The sequence below is a fragment of the Sceloporus occidentalis genome, unplaced genomic scaffold (assembly GCF_023333645.1).
Source record: "Sceloporus occidentalis isolate IW3139 unplaced genomic scaffold, rSceOcc1.0.p SCAF_2, whole genome shotgun sequence".
Taxonomy (NCBI): domain Eukaryota; kingdom Metazoa; phylum Chordata; class Lepidosauria; order Squamata; family Phrynosomatidae; genus Sceloporus; species Sceloporus occidentalis.
This window is the reverse complement of record NW_028316982.1, coordinates 165,427,401-165,440,620: the sequence shown is the minus strand read 5'-3', so window position 1 is coordinate 165,440,620 and position 13,220 is coordinate 165,427,401. Positions and strand designations below refer to the sequence as shown.

At 50.1% G+C, this 13,220-nt stretch overlaps 1 protein-coding gene across 2 annotated transcripts in view; it reads left to right on the top strand.

Annotated features, from left to right (window-relative positions):
• Positions 1 to 786: 786 nt before the first annotated feature.
• The window catches only part of LOC149319242 (E3 ubiquitin-protein ligase SH3RF3-like), a 298,180-nt gene continuing 285,746 nt past the window's right edge, over positions 787 to 13,220 (top strand). For both annotated transcript variants that reach the window (XR_016280167.1, XM_089511353.1), the window contains exon 1: positions 787 to 1,422. Coding sequence is in view for 1 of the 2 variants with exons in the window: in XM_089511353.1 (XP_089367479.1) it covers positions 787 to 1,422 (636 nt within the window). In the remaining variant the exon portion in view is untranslated. The remainder of the gene's footprint in view (positions 1,423 to 13,220) is intronic.

Sequence of the window (13,220 nt, the reverse complement as noted above, 5' to 3'; positions counted from 1 at the left end):
GGCTTGGCTCCCAGAGGCAGCGCAAGAGGAGGACTTGGCCTTGGCTTCAGAGAGAGAGAGAGAGAGAGAGAGAGAGAGAGAGGAGGAGGCAGGCGCCGCAATTGCGCCCAAAGGGAGGCTTGTGAAGAGGAGGAGGAGGCGGCGGCAGGGCTCCTCTTCTTCTTCCTCCTCCTCCTCGTGCTCTTCTTCTTCTTCTTCTGGAGGAGGAGGAGGGTTCCTTTCCTCCTCCTCGGATTTCCTGGGAAGAAGCTGGGAGTCCCTCCGGAGAGAGAGGCCGGCTTCCTGGGATGCTGAGGAGAAAGCGGGAGGGAGCAGGGAGGCTGCGGACTAGACCCCCAGGAGGAGGAGGAGGAAGAGGAGGGAGCGGCCCCGGGGCCTCCAGGAAGACCCTTCCCGCTCCTGCCCGGCGGGGCTGAGCCTCCTCGGAGGGCGAGGAAGGAAGCAGCGCCGCCCGCTTGGGCTCCGGACCGGGAAAGGAGGCTGTTATGGAGGAGGCCAGGAAGAGGAGGAGGGCTCTCTGCTGAAGTGGGGCTGAGGGAGAAGGAGAAGGAGAGAGAGAGAGAGAGAGAGAGAGGAAGGGAAGCCACCCTTCTCCTCCCCTTCTCCTCCTCTTTCATCTTTTCATTCCCCTTCTCCTCCTCCTCCTCCTCCTTTCCTTTTCCCTTCTCTTCCTCCTTCCCCGCCCAGGGCCCCCAGCAGAGGGGCGTCCTCCTTTCCCCGGACGCGTCCTCCTCCTCCGCCGCTGCTGCTTCCCGAGGGGCGCCTCCCCTCCTCGGCGGGGCTCCGATGCTGCTGGGGGCGTCGTGGCTCTGCTCCCCGAAGGCCGCCGCGGCCGAGAAGCGGGCGGCCGAGGAGCGCCGGAGGCAGCACCAGCAGCAGCAGCAGCCGCCGCCCCGCCGGGGGGCTCCGGGGGCCGAGGGCTGCCCCTCCGCCGCCTCCGCCGCCGCCTGCTGCCCGGGGATGGAGGAGTCTTCGCTGCTGGACCTGCTGGAGTGCTCGGTGTGCCTGGAGCGTCTGGACACGACGGCCAAGGCCCTGCCCTGCCAGCACACCTTCTGCCGGCGCTGCCTGGAGAGCATCGTCAGCTCCCGCCACGAGCTCCGCTGCCCCGAGTGCCGCGTCCTGGTCGGCTGCGCCGTCGACGAGCTCCCCGCCAACATCCTCCTCGTCCGCCTCCTCGACGGCATCCGACAGAGGCCCCGGGCGGCAGCGCCCCCAGGGACTCCCCCCGGGCCCAGCCCCTGCGCCCCCGGAAGCCCCCGCGCCCCGCACACGGCCACGGCCACGGCCCCAGCAGGGATGGGCTGCAACCCAGCCGCCAGCCCCGGAGCCCCCGCCCTGGCCTCCGCCGCCGCCGCCGCCGCCTCCGCCGCTGCCAGCCTCAGGGAACTGGCCGCCGCCAGCCGCAGCGCCTGCCTCAAGGTAAGCAGCCCCCGAGGAAGAGGCAGGGAAGGAGGCAGCCCCCCCCCCCCCCACACACACCTCCCGCCCTTTCCCTTCGGACACCTCGGGTCGGACTCTGCGCTCCACTCGGCCCCAGCTCGGCCTCTGGCTGCTGCTGCTGCTAAGGCCCCCCTCCTTCCTTCCTTCCTTCCTTCCTTCCTTCCTCCACTTCCCCTCTCCCTTCCTCCTTCCTTCAGTTCCCCTTCTTTTCCTTTCCTCTTCTTTTCTTCCCTGCTCCCCTGCTCCTTCCTTTTTTCCTTCCTTCACTCTCCCATTCCTTTTTCCTTCCTTCCTTCTTTCCTCACTCCCCTCCCCTCTCCTTCCCCTTCCCTCCTTTCCCTTTCCTTTCTTCTTCCTCTTCCCATTTCCTCCCCCTTCTTTCCTTCTTTCCTTCCTCCCTCCCTCTTCCATTTCCTTCTTCCCCTTCCTCTTCTTCCTTTCCTTTCCTTCCCCTTCCCCCTTCTTTCCCTGCTCCCCATTTAGGAGGCTGCTGCCATGTCCCAGTTTCCTTTCCTCTTCTTCTTCTTCTTCTGGGGGGCTCTTGCCCTCCCTCCGACTGGGGCTCCTTCTTGGGCACTCAGTGTCATAACTTTCACAAACTCTCTGAGTGGACTTTGGAAATCTGGCCAGGAAGTTTCTGGAAGTGCTGCATCATGTGTTCAGGCACAGTCAGGGCAGGTGAAAATACTATTCCATGTTACACCAAAGCAATGGAGGCTGTATGATATTTTCCTGAATGAGCAAGCAAGCCCCTTTCAAAACACACCCCATGAACCCTATCCTTCTGATATTTAACTTCAATGGCTTGTTCAGTTGGTCTACTTTAGACCGTGATTATTGGAAGAAGGATCATATGGAAACAAATCCAATCACTGAACGTTAAGTGATTCATCGGTTTGACACTCGCACAGAACGTGGTTTGTTTTCCTTAGGTTGCTACCAAGGTATCAAAGGAGGAGCTTTTATCACTTGAAAGTGTGTTTCCCCCTTCTAGGAAAGATACACTTGCCATTTACTCCCCCTCAAAATTCACTGGCACCAGACAGAAGGGGAAACACACGGAGAGAAAAATGTCAGCACTTGTCTTTTAGTGCTTTAAAAATACAATCAGAAGTGTGCCTGTTGGTCCCAATGAAGCAGATACGTGGCTGACTGTGGTGAATTTTGTATACAAAATTGTGTTTTAGTCACTCTAGTTTATCGGGTAGAGTTTTCTGGACAAGACAAGCTGCACCTTATCTTCCTTTTGGTTGTTAAAGGGCACAGGAATTGCCTCTCTCTTGCATCTGTGACCCTGAGGTGGTGCCCTTTTCTTTGGGGAGCACATTGCCTACCTTTGTTTGCTTTGTATTGATTATTGCCTTTTTCAAATCATGAAGGACGTGCGTTCTGGTTCCTGCATGCTGACTTGCTTATGTTGGCAATACAGTGAGAGGATATTAGGACCTGAGCTTACATTTTGGATCCCATGAAGTGAACTATAGTCCATGAACACTCATGCCGTAATAAACGTGTTTGTTCTTAAGATACCATGCATGTCCTCATTGATTGTTTATACTGGGCTGGATGCCCTTTCACAGTTGCCTCCCTTTCCTCCATATCTGTATGTTGAGCACCAGGGAATATTCAGTTCTGCACAATCGTTCTGAAGCAGTATGATAACTCCATACTATTTCAATGGCTGTGGACTGTCAAGTCCTGAATACTTCTGAAGAATATGCCCTAAAAGAATGTCATTGCTTCTAATGGGAGAACTTCTGTGGGGACAAATGGTCAGGGACATGTTTCTTTCTTGTGGTGGGACATTTGTTTCTCAGAAAGGTCAGTGGGCAAAAAATGGTTTCCTGTTGCTCTCCCAGCTGCTTAAATAAGGGCCCGAACAGACAGACCGAAATAAAGTTGCTTCGGGTCACTTTGGAGGTATGCTGTTTAAATGACATAGGCATCTGAAGAGGCCAGAAGTGGCACCAAAGCTACTCTCCAGTCCTTAGGAGTGGAGCAGAAATGTAATACCATCATTTAACATCTTTAACATCACCGTTTAACATCCTTAGGACTGGAGTGTGGCTTTGGCACGGCTTCCGGCCTCTTAGGACTCATGCAGCATTTAAACAGCATACCTCCAAAGTGACTTGAACCACCTTGATTTTGGCCTAAAATGTCAAAAGGTATGACTTAAATTTTGTAAATGGGAATCATGTGATTTTCTAAAGGTTGTTGGGTGGCAAATCCCAGTAGCCCTAGCCAATCTAGCCAATAATGAAGGATCCTGGGATTTACAGTCCCTTGCCATATGGAGAGCTACATGAGTCTCACCATTTAAAAAGATAAAAGATGTTAAATGGTGGTATTACATTTCTGCTTAATGAGCAGAGGGGACTGTAGTTTACTTGCAGAACATACGCATTGCATGCAGAAGGTGTCATGCTCAATTCCTGGACTCCTAAAGAAAGTTCAGGCATGGAGTGATGGGCTAATCTTTTGTTGCCCCAAACCCAGAAGACTGCCAGCTAACTTAAAGCTCCATTAAACTCAATCAGTTTTCTCTGGGTGGGACTAATAATGGATTTAACCCAAGACTAGGCTGGATGAGCAGAGACTCTAACATGATAACAGACAGGTTTCTGTGTTCTTGCAAAGTGATAATGCAATGCTATACATGCTACAATTTGTAGAAATTGATTCAGCCTGTTTCCTCCATGCAGCAGTTGGACTGTTTGAAGTGACACCAGAGAGCCTTTTTGGAAGGTGTTGTTGTTGTGGAAAGTGGCCAGAATTACTGCAAAATTACAGGAGGCCATAGCATTGTGTGAGGATCTGTGAGGCTGAAGTTGCTATTGTAGGAACGTTTAAATATATTGGCTTAATAGTGTTTATCATCTCAAACTTATTTTCTAAATATCATATTAATGTATATTGCTCTGTAGCCCAATGCTACGGAGATTTCCCATTTAAAAATTAATAAATTGCAGTTGTAGAGAAAATTGTGGGTATTGTTGTTTCTTCATCATTCTTTTATTTATTTTATACACCAACCTCCTTTATCTGATGGAGCATCTTGTCTGACTTTTAAAGTCACTTCTTGGCTGTCATGATTGATGCTTGCATTTTCAGTCCCTTGCTCAGACTAACAAGTGCATGAGTCCAAACAGTTCCATTAAACAGTTTGCTTAACCTTTTTAAATGACCTCAGAGTTTTGTCTTTTAAATCCATGCAGTGCACCCCAGTCCTAGCAAGGCTCATTACTCTGAAAGAAATGTGAACAAATCTATTTTGCTTTTGCTTTATGAACAAAAATCGGTGGGAGATAGTAATCCTTCTTGGAGCAGCTGATATAGTTGGTCAGCATGTTTTTGTGAAAAAAATAAATTCAGAGACATCTGTCTGTTTGCTAAGCAATTCAAAATGCCAAGATAAACTTGGGCACCATGGAAAACAGTTATTAATCAGGTGAAAGCCTTTTTCTTTGTCCTGGACAACATTCCAAAGAACATGTTTTGCTCTGCTTTATGACTTGCAGAGAATAAACACAGATGGTTCTCTTGAAAGGCAGAATTCACCGAGTCACTTCATTTATTTGACATCATAGAAAAGCATGTGTGGATGCAGTAGTGCAATGCATAAGCATTACAACACTTCATCTCAACACATGGAAGGTTAGTAATCTTTAAAATAATGAAGAAGAAGCACTTTTGATTCCAAAGTGTGAATTCACCACCCATCCCTTCTGCCTTTAGAAAGGACAACTGGAACTTTAGTACCTTCAAGTGCAGCAGCATAAACCTTAGATTGAGGAAAAGCATATAATACAAGGTGCACTGGGATGTGGGACCAGTTACTAAGGAATGTAGGAGTGTAGCCATCCCAATGGATTATTCTTATATTGGGACTAGAGAGCATTTGTAAGGAAGACTTCAATTAGAGTTCTCTGTTTCTGGGCAGAATTGCCTCATGATGACTTGCGGTTTGATGCATTTATTTTTAAAAATCACAGAAAAATAAACTTTACGAGGTACTACATTGCCAAAGGAATATCTGTAAGTCATCGACTGTACAAATAACAGGTACAGGCAAGCTACTGGTATAAGTACTGCATAGTTTGTATTTTGCTTCATGCTAGTTTGGCCTGTGTGCTTGTGTCATTTTTTAAATGAATCTTACAGTTTACCGTGAGAAAGGCATATCTTTGTCACTGATGTAATTAAGAAAATACTTATTTCTGCTGTTGAGATGTATAGTCTATGTAAATGATAACCTACTCTATCAGTTTTTCATGGCTACTAATATTTTGATTTTTTAAAAAGAAACCTTTCAACTATTCTCATATAGTTCTCTTTTATCATTTCACAAATCTTTGCATTTGCTGAAGCAAGATCATTTGATACTTGGCCAAGACTAACATACTCTTCCTTTTGCCTGACAACTGATGTATTAGCGTCAACATTTTCTGAATGCCTTGAAATATTTGATGAGCATGTTTTGCATTCATATAATGTAGTATGTTTAAAGAAGCAGTAGCATCCCAGGACTTTTATTTGCATTTTTATGCTTCAATTTTGTTAAAAGGAGCAGTGGAAAATGGTGACATGTTTCGGAAAAGATGCAGTGGCACATTATGCAGCTAGGCATTTAAGACATTCTTCACTTCTTCGTTTTGATCCATTGTTCAGTTTGTTTAAAAAACCTGCAACAACTACTGATGTTCTCTGGGAAAACCACCAGACCTCAAGTCCTGTTGATTTCAATGGCAGTATGCTCCTGCATGTGCCATTTTGTCCCCCTGGGCTTGCCATCTGCATGAGCTCAAGTCCGCATACGGCAAGCCCACGTATGAGGCAGGCGGACTGTATCTTAAATTATTTTACTATCTCACTTAAATTTTCATCTCACTGCAACACGGAATTTATTAGAAAACCTTAGCCATTTGGCAGCTCATTCTCAGCCTCAGGCCTCTGTTTTAAAAACACTTGATCTGTTTTACAGGATTTTTAATCTATAAGGATTACTAAAGTACAGCCCTGAATCCTAACTAAAGTGTGTATAAAGTGTGCCTTTAGGTTTCATGTTGACTTATGGTGACCCCATTAACTTCATAGGGTTTTGTGAGGCAAGGAATACTCAGAGATGGTTTTGCCAGTTCCTTCCTCTGAAAGATCACCTACAACACCTGGTATTCATTGGTGGTCTCCCATCCAAGTAATAACCAGAGCTTAACTTCGAAGATCAAACAGGATCTGATGTGTTTTGGGCATTTAGGCCCAATCCTATATAGAATAGACTGATTGGGTTTTGGGGATTGGGATGCTGGTGTACCACTGAATGAATTCAGTGGATCTTTTCTTGTTTAGACTATAAGTATGATTTAGTCCAATATACAGAAGATGTTTTTCTCACTTGAAATGAATACTTTTCTTTTAATTATCATTGCTGTTAATTGCTATCAAGTCAGCTTCTATGTATGGTGGCAACCTTGTGAATAAGAGACTTCCAAGGCACTCTGTTATGAACAGCCCTGCTGAGGTCTTTTGAACTGAATCCTGTGGCTTCTGTGATTGAATCCATCCATTCGTAATAGTGGTCTTCTTCTTCTTCTATTGCCTTCCACCTTACCAAGTGTTATTGTCTTTTCTAATGTCATATTGTCTCATTACATGTCCAAAGTACAATAGCCTCAGCTTAGTCACCTTAGCTTCTAGGGAGAGTATTATTGTGTGTATAACATGGGGAATTTAGGTTTTGATGTTGGAATGAGAGTTCCCTAATTTGCAGCTCCTTTTCCTTCCCCAAGGCAGACTTGCACAAATTGTGACCCACCAAGCTATATAATTAATGTTGACAACTGTGGTCAGAATATATGTGAGCTATTATTGTAGACTAAGTCCTTTGTTGCTATTTTTAAAAAGTTGGTTTTAATTTTATCCAGTACATTTGCATGAAGGGATTGCCAGCAGACTAGATCTGTCCCCAGGCAGTAGATGAACCTTTTTGGTCTTTTTGGATAAATTATTTTATAATAGAATTATATGATTATCTTAATACTGTGTATTTATATAAATATGGTGCTTTGCAAGGTAACAATAAGAAAAGGGAGCTTGATCAATTTTTAAGAACAGCATTTTAGAATCTGACAATAATCTGAAGAGTTTACGAAGCCTACAATTTGATTCGGGGTGTGGCGGGGGGGGGGGGGGCAACAGAAAAAATTAAAAGTAGAATAAGATAAGGATAGATGGGATGCATGCAGATTCGGTTTAATTTTAAGGAGGATTTGGAAAAACTTCCTTTCTACCAGGCCTCTCTGGATCTGAGTCTCTGGCTCCTAAGATTCTCCTAAGTCAAGAAGCAACTAGCAAATGCTTATGTATCCTTATATGTATATACGCCGACCTCATGTATAAGTCGAGGGCAAGATTTGGGGTGAAAATTGTGGATCTTGATATGGCCCATGGATAAGTTGAGAGTAAAATTTAGGGGCATGTAAGAAAGGATTTAAAGGATGACGCAAAGGAAAACAATGCTAAATAACTTAGAAAATCCCAGCAAGCAGAACTGTTTGTGCTCACCTATGAGAGAGTAGGGGGATGAGAAAGAGTGGGGGGGGGGGGGAGGCAAGTGCTTTTAAGACAGATCACACTCTTGCTTTTCACAAGGGGACGGTTCCTTTTTTTAAAATAAGAGGGGTTTTTTTAAAAGAAAAATAAAGAGTACAGAACTTACATTGAACCATGGATAAGTCAATACTGTCCTGTAAAGCTATTATGCAAGCTTTTTGTGTTATTTCAGAGGTCTCCTCCCCCGTTCTGGTATCATCATGTTTGGATGACACACATCTCATCCCCTTGGTTTTGGCATGAGCAGTCTGGATGATGTCTGGCATGTTCCCAGAACTGGGGTATAACATGGTTTAAAATATGTTACCTGCTTCTCTGGATCTTCCTGTGCTGTGCTGGCTGTCTTTATGGGTGTCCCACTGAGCCACCCAGTGCATCTGCTGTCACTGTGGATCATTTCTTCTGAGGTTAGAAGGAGGTGCCCAGCCTTGTGTTCACAGCTGGGTTCCTCCCTCTGATATCAGACGCAAACAACCTGTGGTGGTGATTGATGGGCCAGGCAGTCCAGTGGGACGCCCATGCAAACAGTTACTGCGGCATGGTAATGGAGGTTGTGGTAATGGGGCCACGTTTGGGTATCTGTGGGGACAGGATACTCCTGGCACCCTCTGGAGTATTCTGACCAGTGCATACAAGAATAGAAATATACAAACTGGAATAGTTTTTTTTATAAAATAATAATAATAATAATAATAAAATCTTTATTTATATCCCGCCCTTCCAAAAAGATCAGGGCGGCTTACAAGTGCGAACAGGGCACAAATACAAGTTAAAAACATACATAACACAGCATCAATACAAGAATAACAATAAAAACAATAAAAAAGCCCCATTAGCCCATCCTCATGGCCACGGAAGAGGAGGGAGGCCCGCAGGATGTTTAGTCGGGGAATGCCTGCTTAAATAGGAAGGTCTTAAGATCCTTCCTAAATTGGGCCAGGGTAGTAGATGAGCGGAGCTCGGTGGGCAGCGTGTTCCAAAGGGCAGGGGCAGCTGTGGAAAAGGCTCTTCTAGAGGTAGAAGCTAGCCTAGCCCCTGGCACCTTCAGCAATTGCTGCCCAGATGTTCTGAGGGTGCGAGGCGGATTGTACGGGGAGAGGCGGTCCTTCAGGAATCCTGGGCCCAAGCCATTTAGGGCTTTATAGGTAATAACCAACGCCTTATATTGAGCTCGGAAGCGTATAGGCAGCCAGTGAAGATCTTTAAGTATAGGTGTTATATGGCTGGTCCTGGTCGCACCAGTGACCAGCCGGGCTGCCATATTCTGTACCAATTGGAGCTTCCGAGTTTGGTATAAGGGTTGCCCCATGTAGAGTACATTGCAGAAGTCTAATCTCGAAGTTACCAGGGCGTGTACAACAGTTTCTAGGTCCCTTCGGTCCAGGTATGGGCGCAGCTGGCGGATCAGCCGAAGCTGATGACAGGTGCTCTTGACCGTCGCATTCACCTGAGCAGTTAGATGAAGCGACGAATCAAGAAGCACTCCCAAACTGCGCACGGAGTCCTTCACAGGGAGCGTGACCCCGTTCAGGACAGGTGGAACCACCGCCATTCCCGGACCGGGGGAACCTATCACTAGTAGCTCCGTTTTCTCTGGATTTAGTTTGAGTCGGTTTTTCCTCATCCAGTCCATTACTGACTCCAGACAGGCCCTGAGAGGAGAGACGCCATCCCCGGTCACTGCATCAGTCGGAGACATAGAGAAGATAATCTGGGTGTCATCAGCATACTGATAACCCCGCGCCCCATGTCTCCGGATGATCTCTCCCAGCGGTTTCATGTAAATGTTAAATAGCATGGGAGACAGAATGGCTCCTTGAGGGACCCCAGTTTTAAGGGCCCGCTCGCTGGAGCACACGTCTCCCAGCTGCACCATCTGGGACCTCCCAGAGAGGTAGGACCGGAACCACTGGAGCGCAGTGCCCCCGATCCCAACCTCCGCCAGGCGCCCCAGAAGGATACCATGGTCTATGGTATCGAAAGCCGCTGAGATGTCCAAGAGCACCAACAGGGACACGCTACCCCCGTCGATGCTCAGACGGAGATCATCGACCAAGGCGACCATGGCCGTCTCAACCCCGTGACCCGCCCGGAAGCCAGTTTGAAATGGATCCAGATAATCAGTTTCATCCAAGATCGCCTGAAGCTGGATCGCAACCGCCCTCTCGATCACCTTCCCCAAAAATGGTAGCAGCGAAACAGGCCGATAATTATTATGTACCAGGGGGTCGAGGGAGGGCTTTTTTAGGATCGGTCTTACGGTGGCCAATTTTAGATCCGATGGAAACTGCCCATCCCTCAAAGAGGTGTTAATTATCCGGTGTAGCAATGTCGTTACTACCGGTCCCCCCTGGGCCGCTAACCACGAGGGGCAGGGATCAAGAGAGCAGGTCGTCTTCCGAACACTTCCGAGGATCTTGTCCACATCCTCGGTACTCACCAACTCAAACTGATCCAGTGTAACACAGTCCACGGAGGCTCTGGACACTTCTACCCCAGGCTCTGCATTAACATCGGCGTTCAGACCTTCGCTTATGCGAGAAGTTTTATCCACAAAAAAGTCATTAAAAAGGTCACAGCAGGCCTTTGAAGGTTCAAGGATCTGGTTCGGGGCAGGAGGGAGCTGAGTTAGCTCCCTGACCACCCTGAACAACTCTGCCGGACGTGACTCCGCGGACGCAATACGAGCACCATAGAACGAATTCTTAGTTGCTCGTATTGCCTCTCCATAGTCCTTTAACAAGCGGTCTAGGAGAGTCTTATCGTTTAAGCGTAGGTGTTTTCGCCAACGGTACTCTAGTCGTCGCAGGACCCGCTTCCTTGCCCGGAGATCTTCCGTATACCAGGGCTTACGATTGGAAGCGGGCCTGAGAGGACGCTTGGGAGCGATTCTGTGTATAGCCCCAGAGAGGCCGGTATTCCATATACCGGTAAGGGCATCAACAGAGTCGCCGTCTTTTCCAACCGTGAGCCCCTCTAAGGCTTCTTGGAACCTCTGAGGTTCCATCAGCCTTCGAGGGTGGACCATCCTAACTGGTCCACCACCCCCGGGAGGGATCCGGGTAGAAGCCTTGATTTTCACCTCTACCAGGAAATGATCCGTCCATGACACGGGGGAAATCTTAGCAATTTCCACCCACGGATTTTCCGCGTCCGTACAGAAGACCAAATCGAGTGTGTTACCCGCACAATGCGTAGGACCCTGTATCAGCTGGGACAGGCCCATGGCCGTCATGGTCTCCATGAATTCCCGAGCCGCACCAGATGGAACATAACTGGCCGTGAGGGAGATGTTGAAGTCACCCAGGACAAGAAGCCTGGGCGTCTCCAACATCAGCTCAGCGACCAGCTGTGTCAGCTCGTTAAGGGAGTCCGCTAATGCACGGGGTGGCCGGTACACCAACAGAATCCCTAGACTGTCCCTGGCCTTTAGGGTCAGGTAAACACACTCAATATAGGAGGTCTGTCGGACGTGGTTCCGGGTGAGGGACACGGTGTTCCTATGTACCAAGGCCACACCCCCCCCCCGCCCACCTAACCTGCGCTGGTCCTTCACCGAGTACCCGGCAGGCAGGGCCTGAGCCCACACAGCATCCCCTTCAGGCCCCAGCCAGGTCTCGGTAATGCAAGCCAGGTCACACCTAAAGTCCTCCAGAAGGTCATGGAGGATGTGGGACTTGTTGTTGATAGACCTGGCATTGCACAGGAGCAGCGACAGGGTTTGTGGCACGGTTGGAGAGACCTTCAGGTCCTTTAGGTTGGGAGGGGGACAGGAAGGCGAGATAGATATAACGCATCTATCTCGCCTTCCTCTGGAACGCAAGTCCCTTCTCCCACCGCCATACCTCCCCCTGCCCCACACTACCTCAATAGGAGCTCCGCTCTCCCAGATGTCATCCCTGGCCCTGGCATCCCCCGCGTCCCTAACCTCCCCCCAACCCTCTATGGCAGCTAGTGGAGCAGAGGGCAGCCACTATAGGCATCCTCATGCTCCCCGGGCTAACACGTTCCTACGCCCTGATGGGAACTGCGCAACTGCGCAGTTCCGCAGCTGCGATGTTCCCCAAGTCCAAAGCAGCACTCTCGGGGACGGTGCGCAGCTGCGCAGCGTCGCACCTCCAAGCCCCGGGAGGAGGTTGCTCGGCAAGGGGTGCAGTCCGGCGGTGGCGGTGTCGGCGGCAGCGTTGGCGTGTCGGCGGAGGGGGCGTGTCGGGAGGGTCCGGTTTCCCGGCTTCTTATCCCCGCCGCTCTCACCAGCGGGGCTCCTCCCAACTTCCCCCCAGATGGTCCTTAAAAGGCCTTCACGCCCAGCTGGCCGCCAAACTCCAAGGCCAGGCAGTCCCGGTCCCCGCTGCGATGTTCCCCAAGTCCAAAGCAGCACTCTCGGGGACGGTGCGCAGCTGCGCAGCGTCGCACCTCCAAGCCCCGGGAGGAGGTTGCTCGGCAAGGGGTGCAGTCCAGCGGTGGCGGTGTCGGCGGCAGCGTTGGCGTGTCGGCGGAGGGGGCGTGTCGGGAGGGTCCAGTTTCCCGGCTTCTTATCCCCGCCGCTCTCACCAGCGGGGCTCCTCCCAACTTCCCCCCAGATGGTCCTTAAAAGGCCTTCACGCCCAGCTGGCCGCCAAACTCCAAGGCCAGGCAGTCCCGGTCCCCGCTGCGATGTTCCCCAAGTCCAAAGCAGCACTCTCGGGGACGGTGCGCAGCTGCGCAGCGTCGCACCTCCAAGCCCCGGGAGGAGGTTGCTCGGCAAGGGGTGCAGTCCGGCGGTGGCGGTGTCGGCGGCAGCGTTGGCGTGTCGGCGGAGGGGGCGTGTCGGGAGGGTCCGGTTTCCCGGCTTCTTATCCCCGCCGCTCTCACCAGCGGGGCTCCTCCCAACTTCCCCCCAGATGGTCCTTAAAAGGCCTTCACGCCCAGCTGGCCGCCAAACTCCAAGGCCAGGCAGTCCCGGTCCCCGCTGCGATGTTCCCCAAGTCCAAAGCAGCACTCTCGGGGACGGTGCGCAGCTGCGCAGCGTCGCACCTCCAAGCCCCGGGAGGAGGTTGCTCGGCAAGGGGTGCAGTCCGGCGGTGGCGGTGTCGGCGGCAGCGTTGGCGTGTCGGCGGAGGGGGCGTGTCGGGAGGGTCCGGTTTCCCGGCTTCTTATCCCCGCCGCTCTCACCAGCGGGGCTC